The sequence below is a fragment of the Megalops cyprinoides genome, chromosome 5, assembly GCF_013368585.1.
Source record: "Megalops cyprinoides isolate fMegCyp1 chromosome 5, fMegCyp1.pri, whole genome shotgun sequence".
Classification (NCBI taxonomy): domain Eukaryota; kingdom Metazoa; phylum Chordata; class Actinopteri; order Elopiformes; family Megalopidae; genus Megalops; species Megalops cyprinoides.
Window position 1 is genome coordinate 24,450,001 of NC_050587.1, and position 20,716 is coordinate 24,470,716.

Genomic DNA, 20,716 nt, shown 5'->3' on the forward strand with positions numbered 1-20,716 from the left:
GTGTGCGTGTGTGCGTGTGTGTGTCTGTATGTGTGTGTGTGTGTGTGTGTGTGTGTGTGTGTGTGTGTGCGTGTGTGTGTGTGTATGGAGGTGTGTGAAGTTTGTGGCGTGTATGTGTGTGAATGTGGGTGTCGAGCTGTGCATCCCTTTCATTCCTGACATTCTGTTCTTCCCCCGTGAGGTCCTCGCTCTGTACCTCCTGCCCTCCTGTACCTCCTGCTTCTTTTGTCACGGTCGTTCATTTCAGTCAGCTTCTGCTGGCACAACAACACGGCACTCTGTTTTTACTGCCTTGTTCTTTGCCTCTCTGAAAGAATCAGGCTTCTTGCTGATGAAAGACGGACAAACTGCATTGTTCCCTCATTTAAATGCACACTTCAGTGCAGGCAGCCACTGTTTGCACATACTCTTCTTCAGGTTCAGACTCAAAGGATGGTAATTGATTTTTTTTCCCCGCCTCCCTCAATAGAGTCTACCCACATTTCACTACAGATGCAGTAGAAATGTCATATCTCTTGGGATAACTCAAATTCCTATGACTAAATTTTACTGGAAGATTCCATTTTTCTCAAATGCTGTTGGATTAATGGCATTTTTACGTTATGTTGTATTAAGTGCATATTTTTCATTGTGATCCAATTTGTGAAGTCATTTTTTAGAGCAGTTAATAAACATTAAAAATGTGTAGATAACACAGGTCCATATGGGTAGTCTGCCTACTTCTATGTTCAGGAAAAGGGAATTTCTTAAACAGTAAACAATCAATGTTAAAAAACAAACATTCAACAACAAAACTGTATACCTGAATATGTGGGAAATATGCTGTAAAACAATAAACTGTGAACAATATCACACTATTAATCTGGTATTTTACAGCCTAGCTACTACCTGCTTTTTATCTGTGTACTACTGTTGCAAACAAACTGCATTTATTTGATATGTAATAAAGTATATTGTTATCTGTTTTCTAACAGCATGAAGACTTGAAGAAAATTGAAGAAAATGTGATTCCTTTTGTCTGAGAGAAGGTCCATGTAACTCTGATATCTCTCTTTACCCTATATTTTAGTTTTATAAATGCTGTTCATTACAATAATCAAAACAGTAATACTTTGATACATTTTTTTGATACAAATACATTGATCATTTTAGATGCATTTAAATAATATACAACATATACCCAGACTGAATACTCCCCATTTTACAATACTTATTCTATTTTCTAAATATGGGAATAACATTTCTTTAACTATATCTTACTTCCTATGATAAAAAATAGGATTCAGTAGAATGTCTGTATGGTAACATTATTATAACACATTTAAAGGAAATGCATAGTTTGATTCATAAACAATTTGTATGCATATAATAATTACAGATGTAAAAGTTATTTTATATATAGAAATACAATAGTAGTGATATTAACATTGGAAATTGAGAAATATTCCCTATTCTTTAACATGTGTTTATGGGATTGAGGGACAGAATAGCCTGCGTGTATGTGTGTGTCTGTGTGCGTGTGTGTGTGTGTGTGTGTGTGTGTGTGTGTGTGTGTGTGTGTGCAAGGACAAGACATCCTCATAACTTGTACAGTTCTGGGAAAAAGTATTGTCATAAAAATACAAGTAGAGATGAAAGACAAGTGAACAGGTTCACTCACCCTCTGTGTAAAACACATTACACCTACTACAGTGTGGACTGGCTCTCCAAACCGTGGGAAGAGTCCACCCGCTGGATTGGAGGTTTGGGTGGTAAGGAGTAGCGTTTAACGTGAGGAGGGGGCGGGGCATAGAGGGCCTCCGCCTCATAGGCAGGCTCGCTTGGCGTGCAGCATCTCGATGAGCAGGTTGTTGCAGGGCACCTCCCCACTCAGGTGTTTGTAGCACAGGTAATCCTCCGCCTGCATGCTGAGGGCGCGCAGCTCCGGCAGCCGCAGCAGCAGCTGGCCGAACTTGTCCAGGAACTGCGGGTAGCTGCAGAGCGTGTACTCCAGCAGGGCGGCGTTCACCTGCTCCTGAACGCTCTCCACAAACTGCTGGTTCTCCAGCAGCTTCACATCTATAACCAGTGAGAGACAGACAAGGAGAGAGAAAGGGCAGGGAAAACACAACAAGGACAAAATATGTTTCATCTACAAAAAGGTTTTGATGCAATCTGGCTCTGAAAACTACTGTCCAAACTTGAAAGTGGTGTAGGCGGACACAATGTGTAATTCAAACAACATACACAGGATACAGATGGGCAATTATGATCTGGAAAAAAACAACTTCATCAATGTTAGAACACTCTGCAGCACCTGGTCTTTGCGTGACACGGACATTACAGTTTGCTTTGCGCACATGATCTAGTTCTCCCACCAGTCACTAAACAGGGGCTTTAGCCAAAATTGGCTTTGCTTGAGCAATACTGCAAGACCTGGGCCCTGACAGTAAACGTAAAAAGATTAAAATAAGGAATTTCCGGAAAACATCAAAATGTCAGGATAGACACAATATGTTTTCCTGGGTTTGTTGGATTTCTGTGTGTGTGTATATGCCTTCAATGTGTATGTGTATGTGAGTATGGTACGTGTGTGTGCGTGTGTGTGTGTGTGTGTGTGTGTGGCAGTATGCACACTCTGCCGGTCGACATGAGGTTGTGGCAAGCAATATATATGAGGCTGCCTTGGGACAATAGCCCGCTTCCACTGATAGGCTCCTTTTCAGGATTGGTTAGGCAGTGTGCAGGGAGTCATTCACAAATTAATTAAATATTTTGAGTAATCTTTTCATCGCCACGTCAGGGTGAAAGCAAATTGCCCTGATAAATCTGACTCAATTGATTGAGAGATGAGACCAAGAGAAAGAAGAAGGGGAGGAGGTGGGGGGTGGCAAATGACAGACATTCCTTGTTTGTGGAGAGAGAGAAAGACAGTATAAGACAGAGACAGAGAGAGAGAGAGAGAGAGAGAGTAGGAGAGAGAGAGGGGACAGAATAGAACAAGCGCTTCAGCACACACACAAACATGCTGCACAGTATTCCTGGGACCTCAAGTGCACTCATTATTTGAAGAATCTTTTGTTCGCAGCAGTCCTGTGCTAAATTGCTATCGCTTAAGTGAATGTGGGCAATAAAAGCTCTTTTTTTTCTCTCCTCACAGAGTATGTACGGCACGGATGTTCGTCAGGAGAATGAATGATAGGTCAATCCATTAAAGCTCTGTTTAGTGTGCTTATAGAATGAGTTGTGTGGTAAATGTTGCCTTTTGAGACAGCTCTAATTTCTAATTAAACCCTTTTATTGGCTTGAAGCAAAAAACTGAAAAAACTGATTCAAACAAGAGGTATTGCCTCTTAAGTAAATAATTGAATAAAAATGGGCATATGCCTTCAGAACTACACACATTCATTATCAGCTCATTTATGTCTGAGCTCTAAACTGCATTGGTAAAGTTTTGGTTTTATTTTGATGTATGATTATATGTTTTAGGATTTTCATCACTTGGTTTAGTTTTTATAAAAACAGCATGAGAGGAATAGAATGGTTCACTTCTAGTATGGCGGTAGAAAAATAGATGGGTAAACTACAAGAATGTTAGCAGTTAAGACAAGAGCAAGACAGTGGACAAATATGCTGTTTTTATTTTGGCAAGAGTGGGTCTGTTTTATTTAGCAAATATGGATCTGATTCTGCAGTAAAAAAGGGGTATAATGAACCAACCTGGTTCCAGAAGTGGTATAATCTGACTCTACAGTAAAGACTGTGGCAGGAAGTTCACTCACCAGGATTGAAGAGAATGAGGAACTTGAAACAGGCGATCTCCCCCCGGTCCACCTGCAGGGTCTGCAGTTTTGCAACAAGCTCCTGACTTTTCTGGGCCAGGCTGCTCAGTGTTGCCCCTGCCTGGGCAGCGATGGAAGTGATTTCAATCTATCAAAGCAACCATGGGATTATTACACACACATGTAATTGCACACAAAGACATATGCAGTATGTGTGTGTCTGTTTGTGTATAACTGTGAGCATTTGTGTGTGTGTGTGTGTGTGTGTGTGTGTGTGTGTGTGTGTGTGCGCGTGCGTGCGTGCGTGCGTGCGTGTGTGTGTGTGTGTGTGTGTGTGTGTGTGTGTGTGTTCTGTGTAATGGACTCACCTCCTGCCCGGTCACCAGCAGTACACTGTCCTCCTTGCCGTGCTGTACTTGCCTGGAGATGTGATCCAGTACCAGCAGCTCACTCCAGCAGTTATGCAGCAGCTTCATCTGATCTGCTACCTAGAGAGTGTCAGGTTCATTTAGACACACACACATACACACATGCAAACGCGTGCACACACACACACACACACACAAACAAACAAACAAATAGCTCACACAGCCCATCTTACAGGCACAGAGCAAGACAAATGAAGTCAAGTGAAAATGAAGGTATAAAAGATACACATTTATAAATGAATATACGTACAAGGGACAGAACAGAACATTCTGCTATTGTTCCTATATATAATTATGTATGGGCAGTATTCAATTATAATTAACAGATGTGACTGTTTCCCTACAAGGCTTTCTTTCAAATACAGGAAGTGTCTTTTTGCATACAGAGGCTGAGACTTCATTGTGGGATTTAGATTTCTCTTCTGTCTAACCAAGCCTTTGACATTGATGTGGAATGACATGTTTAAGAAGGAGTCACAATTTATGATTCCAACACTACCTCTTTCTTCACTATTCTTTAATTCATCAGTTAAAATTAGGGGAACATGCACATTCGTGTTTACACTGAATGCATGCCTTAGTGTAAGATTGCATATAAGCCCGCTATGTCCCCAAGTACAAACATGATGTAAAATAAAGTCTGTTTTATACAGTAGGATTTGGTCCATTAGAATTCAGGATAAAACCTGAGCAGGGACTTAACATTTACCATATTTTAAATATTGTCATATTATTTCCTAAATGCTGAAAAAAATGAAATGTGAAATTAAAAAGAACACTGATTTAAAACCGTCTGTCCTGTGATGTTGCTTAGCAACATCGTCATCTTTCAGACCATCTCATCATCTGACATGACCCTGAGCAGTGACATCCAAAGATAATAATATTCTCAAAATACGTTGCAGAGACAATGAACATATCTTCCTGTCTGTGGCCAGGGGAAATGCGTCACCAAAGTGACCTGCATGTGTAAAGTACCTTTCTTTTGTCACAAGTCTACATTGCCATGGCACACAAAACCATGACGTATTCCTCACAATGTCTCGTTCCTCGCATGGTGATCAGGCCGTTTTGAGGCACCTTTTCTTGCCTTTGAGTGTACTGCCACAGAACTCTTCCCATTCAACTCACTACTTCCTGCATTCATTCAAATTCTGAATATGAATAGAATCTCTAAAATCACATGAGCTGTGAAGATTATGCTGGTATTCCTATGCAGAATCCTTTGCCAGTATTTACCTCTTGTAAGTCTGATTTGAGGTTTACAGGCAGAAATTACTTTCAACGGATTCTGACTTGAAAATGAAAGGTTGCCTGGCAGAATGACAAGGTGCAAAACTTGTCAATGTCTCAATGATCATTCCAAACTAAAAGTCCACTCAGTACTCAGTACTCAGTACTCAGCTTTCCATCTTTTTATTTTGGACTATTTTGGAGGTCTGGATTACACCATGTACTGCATTTGTACCCTTCAGAAAATTCTTCATGTAGACTTCGCCGCTACAGGGCTAAACAGTGCACAGCCACCCACTGGTCTGGATAGGGCTATGATTTCATATTTCAGAATTTTGGTTGCAAATTTTGTATTTTAGGAAAGGATATTTTATAACATTTATGCAATGTTTCCGATTTGCATGAGCTGTCATTATTTGTCACACACAATTGTGTGTTGAAAAAATAAAACTTTAGTCACACATAAAAAGTGCATATATATATAGAGTTATGACAAGTGCAGAACACAGAAATTAACCACAGGGTCACCAGAGTATCTTACTCAACAATAGAACTGAAAAGCATCATTGTGACAGCAGCTTGATCCTAACGGAAAGTGCCAGTGATGCGGATGAACGGTGAATTGTGTCAGCATTGCAGTATGCTTGAAGACGCAGGTTTGCAGAGTGTTGCTAGCCTAAAGGCTGGTTTACGCTTCAAATCTGCATATGAAGGTGAACACGTATGTGGACATGGTAGCGCCATTCACTAGCTCAAGACCCTTCATGCTTATTGCATTTTCACAGGACAGTATGTGGCTGTATCTACCATCTGCCAAAACAGTTAGTTTCTGTTGCCCAATCTGTCTTCCAGCCATGACAATATTCATCGTCAATCAATAAACAAAGCAGACAACTTCAGGTTGTCTGTGTAGCCCTCTGCATCATTACAAAATCCAGGAGGTCCGTGACAGGTAGCACGTCCCTGGTCAGAATTACATCATTTCATCTGTGCAACAGTTACGGCCGGGATTACTGCAAGAAGCATAAATCAATCATAAGGGAGACAGTACATTGTCACTCTTCATAGCATCCCCGAGTTTTGTGTATATTATTTTAGATATTTCACTCATGCTTTTCTTCGGCTAGAGGGCTGTGGGGCAGTCATGGACATGGTGCCATTAATGGCCCCTCTTGGATCTTGGGCATGGTGCTTTTCAGATGTGCTGCTCTTTTAGAGAGAAGATTATACTCTGCAAAACAGTTTTTTTTCCCTCTCTTTCAGTGGCCTGCCTGCTCCACTCCACTCAGCTTGGAGGTCAATGCCAAAACCTTCTGCTTCCATGAGTGATGATGACTAAGAGACTCTCACTAGCTGTCGAGAACACTTCACTAACAAATGGCTCTGGCCTTGATTCAATCTATCTGCAATGTGCCTCATCCTTAACTTTTAATTGCAGATTTAAGGGAGTGTCATGTTTCTTTACTTAAAACCACATTATGACATTTGGAACAAAACATGCTGTGTAAATAAGTAAATCTAACACTCCCTTAGTGTCATTATTCAGTGTTAAGGTCAAAGTGCATTTTTAGATTGAAGACCTACTCCTGGATTCAATCAAAACTGTCATCATCAAGTTTATTGAAAAGAGCTAAAAAGTCAATTCATTCTACAACAAAATCAGATTAATCTGAAAAGGTTTTAACAGCACTTTCCTTTAGGATAACTTGGTGGTTTTAATGAATATATAGTAGAGGTTTGTTATGTCAATGCTGTAGATGTAATGTTTTAGAGCAGACTCTTTCAAGAATGTTCATTATGAATGAATAAATAAGAACACTTCAATGATGGAAGATCCAGAACTGTCATTGTCGAGTATGAAGAACTAAATATCTTGTCAACATATTTGTATCTGTGGCAAAACATGCATGTATTGTTCTGTTGCGCCAACACCTCCCATGACCTAATCTCACGAAATATTGAGTTGAGTTCATAAGATGAGGTCATAAACATCCTACAGGACACAGGATCATTGGAGTCAGGTGTCAGTGAACCAGGACAATCAGTCTAAACACTGCATGCTTCTTACTTAACTCAGACATCAGTTTAAAAATATACTGTATCTACATGTATATTTGCATTTTCAATTCACCAACATTTTTTTTTCATAATTTCACTTCCTCTGTAACTCAAGGTAAGCAAGTATACGGTCCAAAATTCTGTTCTTCTATAGCTGTTCACATTTTTTACTTACATTTAAGAACAAAACAGGTCGAATATACATATGTGTGTGTATGTGTGTATAAATAAATAATAAATATCAGTCAGACTCATCAGGCCTAGATCTACACTCCCATTGTATGTTGCTGCCAGAGGCTTGTGTGTCTGCTCCAGGTAAATATACCTGCAGAGTCACTTCCTGGGCCAGGATTATCAATTCACTGCATCACAGCATGGAGTGCAATATACTGTCTGGCACTGAGACAAAGAGCAGGAAAGCCCCTATCAACAAGTGAAATGAGGGGGGGGGGGGGGGGAGAGATGGGGCGGGTGGGGCCAAGCATCACTGCCTCTCCAAGTCTGGTTACAACAAACACACATGGTTACGCACACACAAACGTCTAGACTGCATACTTAGCTGCCATCTTGCTATAAAAATCAAGGCCTCCTTTTAATGACGACGAGGTGGCTGGCCTCTGCTCTGGTCAGTTACAGTGCAGATATTTATTTGTGGGTAATTTGTTTGGGTACGTATGGTGCAAATGTATTTACAGGCATTTACCATAAAAATCAGTCATGTTTTCTGTTGCAATAATGGTACATTTTCTTGGCTCACAGCATCCCAATAAAGGACTTTTTTCCTTTAACTGGTACACACTTTAGGTCAGTTTGCTTTCCTGGCTGTAAATAAACAGAAAAAAAGTGTTTACAAGAAGTGTTTACAAGAAGTTAAAGGAAACAAAAGTCAAGAACACCATCGGGCCTCAGTGATAATCTTGTAGCAGGAGAACGCTGGCCTGTTAGGTGTTGGGCATGGGAGCATAGGGACAGGCAGTGACAGGTGCACACATGGAGGTAAGGTGTTGGGGTGGGGCAGTGTGTAGCTCGGGGTGAACCAAGGGCCACTTCGACGGGGACAGGTGAGGAGGGGAGCTGTCGGTGACTCTGTTTACAACCCTCCCCCACGATCTGTCAGACAGTCAGATACGTGGGTGGGGATGACTGATGTACCTGCATCGAGCGGGCGTGTCGGCTCACCCGCACCCTCACAAACACAATGGCCCTAGCTTATCAGCACAGCCCCATAGCGGAGTACTGCAGCATCCACAGGATCAAATCAAAAACTACAGAGACATAGGCTGAGGAGAGTTTCTGCACCTGACAGCACTATACACTGCAGTTTAGTAACGCAGAACAATAATAGAAGCAGTCTTAGTGGGGTGTACATCATATCAGAATTAATACCATGAATAGAAAACTCGGCAGAAGTAACTGCTGTAGGCATGGGAGTAAAAGTAGTTGTATTAAAGGGTAGGTTTAAATAGATTTATAATAAATAATGGTGTTTGCTGTTGATGTGGTATTGTGTGTTATGTTTAGTCTACAGGACCAGCAACAATTAATTCAGCGCCTATATCAACTAGTGCAATCATCACATCAACAACAATCTTACATATTTAACACATGCGTAACACACCTACCTAGTAATTCTCAGAGTCCCTCTTCATATCCCAGAAAAAATCCAGCTAATTCCGTTCATTCAGACACTATGATTAGGAATATTACGTAAATGTTGATGGCCAGGCACACTGATTTTTTGTTTTTCTCATTGAGCACTGTGTGCAAATGTTTTGGATTGGCCCATTGAGTCAGCTGTCACTTTTCTGTTTTAATTTACTCTCACTGCTGAATAAAACATCTTAAACAAGTGTCAGAAATGTACACCACCTAAATCTTTTAAGTACATATCGATACGAACACAGTAATGAAGTACATATTAATTGTGAATACACCTCATTATCTTTGACCCTAACTAACTAGCTAACTAACTGCATATATTAGTGTTTTGTTCTCATAAATACTAAAGCTGCTAAGTTAACTTACTGTACACAACAGTACATCAAATGATCTATGTTAGCACAGTACCTAAAACAGACTGAAAACAAATGTGAACTCTGCTGTGCTTTCATTTGGCAATTAACTCTGAAATAGTAAACATAAAACACTGAGAGAATAGTTGACATTTCATGCATTAAAAATGTTGTTACAAATAACAATTTAATCTAATGTATGCTTTTGATTTTTGCTTTAAGATTTCTGACATTGCTTAATTCAGACTGTTAGTAAATATTACCGTTATTATTATGGGAACTATTCACCCAGGATTAAACAATTACGGAATCTTGAAAAAGCTTTTTCAAGGTTTTGAAATGTTGACTGCCGCTGTTTCACAGGAAAATATATCAGAAAGAAGTCAAATGTCTTCAATGTGAAAGTCATTGGTTTTATCTGTTGAGTCATCATTCAGTTTTTCTGTCTTATGTGGTCAGCGGTGCTCTCAGTGCAGTCAGAACTGTGACATCTGCAAATCCACTCTGCTGGAGTCCAGCAAGCACGTTCATCTTCCTCTGACCCCACTTTAAGATGAAGCGATTTCATTTTGCCAGAAGAGCTGTGCCAAGCCCTGTGGAGAGCTGGAGTCACTGCTCTCTGGCTGTATCAAAAAAACACATTCACACACAAACACACATATACACACACTCTCACAGACATATGCAACCATGCAAATAGACACACAAATACACCCACACACACACACACACACACACACACACACACATAGACACACACATACACGCATACACATCCACACATATGCATACACATACACTAGTAAACAAAGACCTACACATATGCACAGAAACATACACACACACAAAAGTCGTACTGAGTCTGACTGAGGACGTGACTCCCACTTTGTCACTCCTTTCATTCCCTGACACTATGCGCACTACGTCATTCTACCCTATGTTATTACAACGTGTATGAAGACCAGAAGGACATCATATGCACACCCAATACTTGGCATGTAATGTACCCACAAACTGCGCAAGTGATTTATTTGGAATAAAGTTTTTGATTTGCATGGTCTTCATTATTGGCACACAAACAACCATGAGACACAGTCACAAGTTAACCCTTCAGAGAGTAGGGTTCTACACTAAGGAAGACTATGCGTAATTAACTCTAAATCATGCATGTGGATAGCAAGCTGACAGACAGTGTCAAAAAAGGGCTGGCGACAACTTAGCAATCCTTTGTGGCAGAGGTACTGCTGCATGAGGGATGCAGCGTTGATTAGCAGGACTCTGTTTGTATACCATTGCGCAAGAAATGACATACTTGATATAACTGCGTCAGTAAATATAAGGATGGGTGAAATAGAAGATACTGTATGTGTGTTGCTGGGACAAGGCAATCTTCCAAATTACCATGGCTTGACATTGCCTGACTTACAAGTACATCTAATGATCTAGAGCCCAGTAGTTGGCACTGCAGGGCCATTACCTGGCATTTGGGAGAGAAGCATTCCTTTCTTTTTAAATCTATGATAGGATGTAATGTTTCCCTCCTAAAATCCTCAACACATGGCTGGATGAGCCTGGTTTTTCAGAAATGCAACAAATGGCATATGGTTTGATGGTGATTTTTCTGATGAGCCGGGTAGAAGCCCAGCGGTAAAGTGACACGGCAGTAGTAAAGGACACTGGTGTAAACTCACACTCACGTCTGTACACCCCGAGCGCGGCCTACCTTGAGCTCCTTGAAGAAGACGCAGCTCCGGGCCCACTCCACAATGGAGAACAGAGTCTGGTCAGCCATGCGGCACATGAGGCCGAAGGTGTTGAGCTTGTCGTGGCGGCCGCGGGCGCTCTGCTCCTGCTGCAGGTAGGCCACGATCCTGCTCTGCACCTGCAGCTCGTCCAGGTCGCATCGCAAGAAGTCCAGCACCAGTTGGGGAACGGAGGGCGGCTGGGGCGACCCCAACAGGTAGGCGTCCGGAAATGGGTACCCCGCCGTCGAGTCTGGGGAGCTGGCGTAGTGGTCGGAGTTCTCCGACTTAATGGCCCGGCTGGGGAAGGTGGTGGAGTACTGGTACTGATTTGGCAAAGGCCCTTGCCCCTGCACTGCTACGCCCAACAAGGGCGGGCCGTAGGGACTGCTCTCATAGTCCACGGGGGCGACGGGGGCAGGCACGGCCTGTGGCATGCAGGGGTCGTGCGGGCTGGCGGTGAGGGCGTATTCAGGCTGGACCTGAGGGGCCAGAGACGGGGTGGACTCCAGCTTCAGCCCAGTAGCCCGGATCAAGGCCTTCTTCTGCTGCTTCAGCGCGCGGTCACGCTTGTACATGGGACCAAACTTATTCCGGCCCCCCCTCATGCGGTCAGCGCGGACCGCTGGATGAGACAGCAGGAGACAGAAAACGAAAAAACCTGGTTGTCAAAACTGTGGAACTCTGGTTTTAACATGCAGCTATTTCTGCCCTGTGATATAAAATCATGCGGGGCATGCTTTGAAGGTTACCAGAATTGATATCAATGTTCAGTTCTTCAATGTTCAGCACAGCATTGAATTGACTATGATTTCTCTGTCATTTCAAGGTTGATGACCCCTGAACCTTACATTAACAATGCAACAACGCCAGGTTATATAAGATTATTTGAGAATATATATTATTTTCCTCATAACAGATGAATAAGAATTGCATTTTACAGATTAATTTGGCCATGTCTCTTGCTGATTTTTTCGATTTTAATAAACATTTTCACAGCGTGTCGAAGTTCACATTTAAATGTACGACGAAGACGTATATTTTTAAATATGAAAACGATTTTACTTAAACATGCACATTCACAGTAACAACATACAATAACGTATTAATTGTTTTTACATTAATGAACTCGTCACACTATATTTAAAACATTAAGACTTTGAACCTGATTATATATAAAAATAAATCCACAATTCCCTGACGATAACGTAAACATGATCGTACGACATCATGTTGTCAAACAATAGGAAATACGTATGTGTCACTATAGATAAAACCAGGATGTCAACAGTGGCAGTCCCTTTACAAACCAGTAATTACGTACTTATAGCGGTGATGTGCGTGATGTGCTCGCGAAATAATGAGAGAAAAAGCGTGAAAATACAAGGAGGTTTCGTTTCTTACCTTCCAATCTCATTCCGACCGTGAGGCATTTCTGAAATCTGCAAAAGGGACATCTTTTCCTTTGCGTCTTGTCAATCTTGCAATCCTGGTTTTCTGCGCAGCTGTACCGCTTATTATTCTGAACGGTTCTCTTGAAAAAACCCTAAAGGAAAGAGACGCTTTTATTATAATACGACCATGTAACCGTCTAATAATATAAGCCACTATGCCACCCAAACGCCCTATTATGCTACATAAACAATTAAATAATAATAATAATAATATTAAATAATAATAATAATAATAATAATAATAATAATACCTTACAACTTTCACAAGTCAGCAGGCCATAGTGATATCCGGAAACTTTATCTCCACACACGGGACACAATTCTTCCAAATCGACATCATACGCGAAGTCCATTCCCTTCAAAGGAATACCTGTACCACACACACACACACACACACACACACACACACACACGCACGCACAATCAAGACCACACAATTTTTTTAAAATAACGGAAAACACACCACACCTTTTTTAAAGCAACATTACAGATATCGCCTTTTTAATGTTAAAAATAATATTAGGAATTTAGCTTAGGAGTTTAAATTGTCTATCCACAGTAACTCAGACTTTCAATTTACACCCAGCCACATTCGGCCCAATCCTCTCTCGATAACATAGATGTCGTTCAAGGAAAAATATTAAAGACGAGAACGATCTGATGTAAACTATATTTTCGATCTATAAGACTGTTCACTGTGAAATGAGCACTGAACCAATTATTTTCAACTCAAAGGTAGCTTTCAACAGAGGGCAGAATCAAATTGTCATCGTTCACCTAGGCTACAGAAAAGGAAGGTATCATGTGCCAATTTCAGATTTAAAATATCTGAAGAAAAAAACGCATGCAAAACTGTCCACAAGCAAACGAAATCATGTCACACCACCTTGACATTAACTCATTAGAAAATATTACAACAAAATGTTTCAGTCATTTTAAACGTTCATTCATTCCCTGTAAACAACACAATATGAAAATAATATTTTGAGAATTAGTTGTTACAAATCATAAAATTTAATCATAAAATTCAAAAATAAAAAAATTCTTGATTTCGTGATCAACAAACAACCCAGATGACAAACAGAACACATATTTACGATCACATAATTAAATATTTACATTTCTTAAATAAACGTGTTAAAGAAACGTCTCTCTGGCGTTCAACTACAATAATTACAATAATTTCGTTTACAGACAATAGAAGGCCAACTGTGACAATTCCCACCAATCAATAAATGTATAAAGAAATAAGGAAATTATATATATATATATATATATGTATGTATATACACACACATTAGTTCAGTATGTAAAGTTTCACTTCGTTTCAAGGACAGTAGTCGTGCATAATTACCTGGGTCGTACCCTTCACACCCTCCTTGATGTAAACAGAAATCCTCGTCACTCCTCGTAAAATCAGGTATAGCGGTTCAGAGCGCAGTGTCTCGGGTCGCGCCTTTCACCTCCGGCACGCTGTTTCTCCTCCACAGGCGGAAAAGCACAAATACTTTCAAATTCGCTATGTGTGCGCCCACATACACACGAAGCCGTCTTATTTAAGATGCAATTGGGAGGAACGCCAGTGAGCGACGGATGCGACTGCCTATCTACGACATGAAAATGTGGACTACCCACTTTGCAAGAGACAGCTACTACAATAGTTGCATATGATGTAACCCATCACCCACAGACAGCTCGCTGGCTGACCGTTATAATTTTTGTCATCATCGTTATCTTATTAGTAATAGTCGTTGTCAGTTTTTTTTAAATAGTAATTATTACCAATGATACAAATATTATTAATAATAGGCCTATCCCAATTATTTAAAGGATGGCAAGCAGAATCATAGCGCTCAGCCCCCAGTTGGAGATGTAGTTTTCACAGCGCTGTAATCAAATGCAGTCTTGTAGTTCCTGATCTAAAAATACCTCCTCAGATATCAGATTAATCAGACTAATGAATAAACAAATGTTTTAGTAAAATAAACAGCAATATAAATGTGCAGCACAGGTGAAATTGCGAAGGTGCGAGTGTTTTCTGATAGCTAATGTTCACGAGTGTTCACAGTGCACTCTGTACAATGAAAGACCACTTCGATATTCTGCTCTTCTTTTTAATTACATACGTTTATTAACTATCGCCTATGCCATGTCTAGTGAAAATAGTGAAATATATAGGAAATATAAGGAAAATAGTGTATAATTTCTAACATTAATTACGCTTTATAAAGTATCACTTTCTTTCTCTACTGTGACAAGATTCTGGAATATTTATGCGTGTAGCATTGCACATATAAAATCATAAACTGACTGGCAGCGCAAAACATAAGTCTAAATTCCTCGTAACAATCCCTCTTGGTTTTAATCAAAATCAATCATTAAAAGGTAAAAACACAGCCGCCAAAAAACATTAAATAAGATTAATCGAAATCAGTCAGGAACGAGTGGATATGGATAAGGAAAGACTAATAATAATAATAATAATAATAATACGTGTAAAACGTCAAAAATAACATGAGAATGATTTACATTTATATGTGAATATAATTTGAGAGTATTTTTAAATAGCAGAAAAAATGAATCCATTGTTTTCATGAATGTTTCTTAGATGAATGGAACAGTCCGGAAAACCGCAGTCCATTCCACCTCCAGGGTATCAGATTATCCTGGGAGGGTCAGAGCTATCTTGTGTTTCTTGGATTAATATAATTATGTGGAGATGGAAACAGAAGATGAATATAGAAAAATTGCATCTAAATGGTCGCTTTTGGGGCGTGACAGTTGGCTAATCTTCAGTCAGTCTTGTTTCTACGAGTGCCTATAATAAACGAAGTGAACCAGGTAATAAAGACAATAAAATACTTTACGGAGTAGTGGAAAATGCTTCGAAACAGCAATCCTGACAGCTTTCGTTTTTCCCCTTAACACATTGTGGTTAGAGAAGCTCGAATCTGACCACGGTCTTATTGCAGACACATTCAAGGGAATTTAAAAGTACACGTACAATGGTATGACGTATCATAAACCTGTTTAAGAATGGACGATTTCGTCATTTTTGTACCCCCCTTAAATTTAAACATCTTTTCAACCTGAGAAGCAGTTCATAAATAAATAAATAAATACACTCCATTACCTCAAGACTAGTTGACCAATACGTTTTCATACAATTCTATACATATGGCCATTGAAAATATAAAAACATTGTTTTATCTGTGAAACAAGTCTCCTGACAATCATCACAGCGATGATGGAAGCGGAGTGGCCGCGTTGTGCTGTCTATAATCATCATGATCCATAACTCCTCAAATGCTCTTCTATTTAAGCATTTAAAGAAGAATCACTTCTATTCTGACGTGATATTTTTCACTCATGCAGGTAAAACATGTGACGTGAATAATCACAAGTTTAGAATGGGTGCTCCAATTGATTGATCACAGTCTGTTTGAATGTCCCTTCAAGATCCCCACCCCCACTCCCATGCTTAGCTGAAAGGAGTCTATTCTCCTTACACTTGCAGTAGGCTAAGCACAGCCGAAAACACAGGTACAGCGGACTCGCTCCCCAACTAAATCACGTGCAGGCATGCTGCGTAAGAATCGTATTTACTCCACGTTCGAATGGAACATACGAGAATGGGGGTTGGCCTCTTCGCCGAATTCGCTTTATCCAGCTGTCGTAAACACGTCCCGACGCTCATGTCCTTCAGGGTAGTCGTGACTGTGCACCCTGTCTAATTCCACTTGGACAATAATGTTATAGTAATATTATAATTTTCTGTGTCAATGTCATATAACTGCAAGAGATGAAATGTGTCTGCAAGAAAACACACACACACACACACACACACACACACACGCATACCCACACACATTTACAGACACACATACAGACACATGCACAGAAACTAGCACATTCACATACATGCACACATGTAAATCCACTGCGAGATGGAGGAGAGGTACACAAAGAGATGCAGAACAATACCATCTGGGAGAAAACAGCCCATATTCATGTGAATTTCAAGGTGCAATCTTAGCCTCAGTTCCATTTAGATTCCATTACTTACGTATATTGCCCTGTTCTTTCCCCAATAATTATCAGTAAATAGCATACATTTATCTGTATTTATGTGCATAAAAATAGAATGGAGGCTGTCTTAAAGATGGGTCACTTGAACAGCGAATAGTACTTATAGGATGATGCCAAAAATGGTATCACAATATAAAAAACATCAATCTACTGACACATACATGATATACAAGCGGGTCCTGGTTTTTGACACGAGGCATTCTTGGGAACCCCACTGTAAACCCCTGATTAACAAAAATACATGTTGTGTATAATTCTGAAGTAGCATGCGAATTCTGAGAATTTGAAATGGAATTTGAATTTAAATCACATTTTTCACATGGTAAATGTTGGTAAATGTTTGTAAGGACTTAGACTCATTGTAGTAATCTATGTGGAAAACTCTGAAAAAAGGCTTAACTGTTGATTCTGTATTTGTATGGCAGCAGTTCACCAACCTATTGCTTAGCTAGGCAGCAAACCCTGGCAGCCCAATAAAGGATTCCATTTTCTGCTTTTTTGATCACTGGAAGGATAGTTCATGGATTTCCAGCCTTCTTTTGTCATGGGTGAGACTTGGTACCTCTTGCTTCACTGTGTAGTGAGCAGAGCTGTAACATCCCTTCTGTAATGTACATTAGCCATGGTCTGACTTGATGAAGACCTGCTCGGTCAAAAAGGTTGTTTTAATAAACATGATTTGTAAGAAATGAACAGTGTGTGGATGTCTGTCTTCTTCAGCATTCCTCACCTTGTACCAAATACCAAACACACACACACACACACACACACATATATATATATGTGTGTGTGTGTGTGTTTAATAGTAATAGTATTAAATTTCAGTTTTTAATATAAATTACACAAGGTTATACTTTCATTATCCCTCCCTTTAAACACCAACCATTTACATTTACTTTAAAATATATTACCTGCATTTACTTTTATTCACTTGGCAGACGCTCTTACCCACAGTGACTTACAAAAAGTACCCATATCCCTAACTAATTAAATCAGTTAACACTGTCCTTGGTCATTCAGGAGACTTCTATACACAGGGTCAAACTGACACATTACCTGCAACAGCAGGTACAATGTCAAGCCCAATCCAGAGTGAAAGAGCTGCCACTGCTGATCACTGCTTTAAAGTGGAGGAATGATGAAAACATGAGAGGGATGGTAAAGGTATGGGGCAGGTTGTGAGTTTAAGGTTGGTGTATGTTAAGATATAATGGACTCTGTGGCCATTATCAAATCAATAAAAAACACTCATTTGCTTGGACATTTTCACTGTGGGAGATGAGCTGATTGGGCTTGAGAAGGTCATTTTGGGAATGACAATGCAGGGTGCACAGGATTACCATTACCATTACTTAGGTAATCACAAGACCCATGAGCAGCAGGATCACCCAGAGCTCATTCAATCTCCTGCATTTCAATAGATTTATTCCTATAGACACTGACAAAGGCAAACTACAAATGTCTTGTGTGCATTTTCATTTAGGTACAAGTGTCGCTGTGCTGCAGAGAAGGAGTTGAATAAAGAAAAATTGTTACTACACTACATGGCCCTGGCTTTAAGCACAATTCAACCTCTCATTCCCAGAGTAATCATAGTTGATCAAGTTTATTGATCAACCTGGTGAGAATTTACATCAAGTGAATGCCGAGTAAGGCCAGACATCAGCCAAAACATTGTCTGTTAGTCATTTATAATTTAGAAAAAAATTGTCAAAGATTAATTCATGCAGAACCTTTGGCTGGTTCAGGAGAGCAAAGCTTCATTGTCGTTCTCCGGAGAGTCAACACACACACAAGTATAGTGTTTGCCAACTCTGTCCTGTGTAGAGGACAGACAGAATATAAGAGCACTCGCTTACATTAAAACTGGTGCGCTGCGCTCAACTTCCTCATATTAGCTCATGCACAAAAGGCCAGAGACATAACCTAATCAATTCTGGGTTGCACAGTTGTACACTAGTTAAGCAAATGTCATCCCATGCAGGGGAGGCAGCTTGTAGTTTCAGCTTTTCACACTTCTTCTTACGTAATAATTAGCATACAACACATACACCATGGCCCAGCATCTCCCACTGGTGTTTAGAATTTATACAGTTCATTCTTAGGTCACCCTCTTACAATGTCCTTTCACGTAATTTTACTTCCACAATAATAATATAATAATATATCCTCAGTAATAATGTGAGGATATACATTTTTTTCCTTTAACACAAAGTAAACTGATCCAGGTAGTGTTATTCTGACAACTTGTGTAGTTAAAATACTCATACAGCCACAGTTTCCACAGTTAGTTTGTAACATGATGTAGATACATGGGAGTTACATCAGAGTTACATTGTAATAAGTTTGTAATAACAGCTATGTCACTATGTCATTTGTCATTTTATAAAGGTATATTGCAGCTTAACATTGCATTTTCCACATTACAATCTCTTTATCCTTAGCTTTAAATCTAACAATGAATTTTGTTTTGTGAAACAAATAAACCAATTCTATTACTTTCTCTGTTCATTCAATCATTCATTTTTTGCAGGTTTACAATTTACTATTTACGATTTACACACCTTTCAGTCTATTTCTCGAATATGTCAAGAAATAGACTGCATGTAGGGAAAACAATTGTACACACTGCCGAACTGTGTGTTTTTTTTTCTTAGCGTTTTTTAATGACGGCGAGGATGATGACAAGCCAACTCCTTCACATTGTCTCTTTCCATAAATATTTCAATCACAAACAATACTAATTTATGCAACCTACTGCAACATAGCCTACATTTGCGGTCAAAGCAAAACTCAGAAAGACTTTATAAGGTTCCAGAGGAAACGTGGACAAAAGACTAATATTTACAGAAGTAACGCGCCCCCCACCCCACAGGCTCCACTACATTGCCGTTCTTAGTTCGTGTCCCTGAAGAGCGGCGGCACAGCAAGCGGCATTGCTATTGTGCGCTCCGCGAAGTATTTTCGAAATTAAACAGCCGCTCGTCGGTGCTGTCTCCTTTGTGCCGAGCCTCTCCGCGTCTTTCACAAGGTCAGCTCCCTCAATTGCTCCCGTGTCCGTCGGGTAAACATGGCTCTGCGCCTCTGTCGTGTCTTGCCTTCAATGCATTAATTTCAGCTATAAATATTTCATCACTTACTCTAGCGTTGAAGTGCGGCCGTTTGTATAAAAAAGTGCTGCAGAGCACCCTATGGGCTTTTTCTCAACCTTAAATTGTCGTTTTGTCATGGCAGCCCATAACGTTAGTGAAAGGCTTTTATTTATTTTCAGTTCACCATAAATATGAGAGTCAACCTATATGAAAGTGTAACTATTATTTGAAAGAACACACCAGTGGCAAAAGAAATTTTCAAGAAAATGGTGTGAGGTTAATTGAATGTTCTCTAAAACTAGAAACAACTCTACCTCAATTGCACCAACCCTTTCCTAGAACAAAAAGGCTGTTTCTTTTTAATAACATAAGCATGATCAAGAGGCATTAGATCATCTACTGCAACCAAGAATCAGCCAGGCCACAGATTTTCCATATAATGACCAGATAGTCAGCTCAGTGTGTGTTTCACTGAAAGTTTTCTATCTACCATTTGTGACACTGAAGGTTTTCTGATTTTCTGGCTGACAAGTATTCTTGAAGGAGTGTGACTGAATACAGAACATCCATAATCAACACAGGAACACTGGCAGCACGGGATGTTTCCATTACCAAAAGGTACCTCCCAGACAGAGGAAAGAAAGGACACAGAATCTGAATATCTGCTCATTGGTGAAGATCTGTGGTTCGGGCTGTCTCTGATACATACATTTGCACTTCCTAATTCTCAAGGGCTGTAAAAACCAATGCAAGGCGGCAAATCCCATTAGATCACATGCCCATCACTCATTGTAGATGTAATCTGAAGTGATAGCTATACAAGTTTAGTGAGAGACACAACAGTATT

General features: G+C 40.0%; 1 protein-coding gene across 1 annotated transcript; it reads right to left on the reverse strand.

Annotated features, from left to right (window-relative positions):
* Positions 1-1,804: 1,804 nt before the first annotated feature.
* On the reverse strand, positions 1,805-13,053 carry LOC118777708 (nuclear receptor subfamily 5 group A member 2-like). Its single transcript, XM_036528819.1, has 6 exons — positions 12,940-13,053; positions 12,639-12,780; positions 11,216-11,859; positions 4,130-4,249; positions 3,762-3,909; positions 1,805-2,058 (listed from the first exon to the last, which is right to left on the reverse strand). The coding sequence occupies exons 1-6, from the start codon at positions 13,039-13,041 to the stop codon at positions 1,805-1,807; spliced, it is 1,410 nt and encodes a 469-aa protein (XP_036384712.1). The 5' UTR covers positions 13,042-13,053.
* Between the last annotated feature and the right edge of the window lie 7,663 nt (positions 13,054-20,716).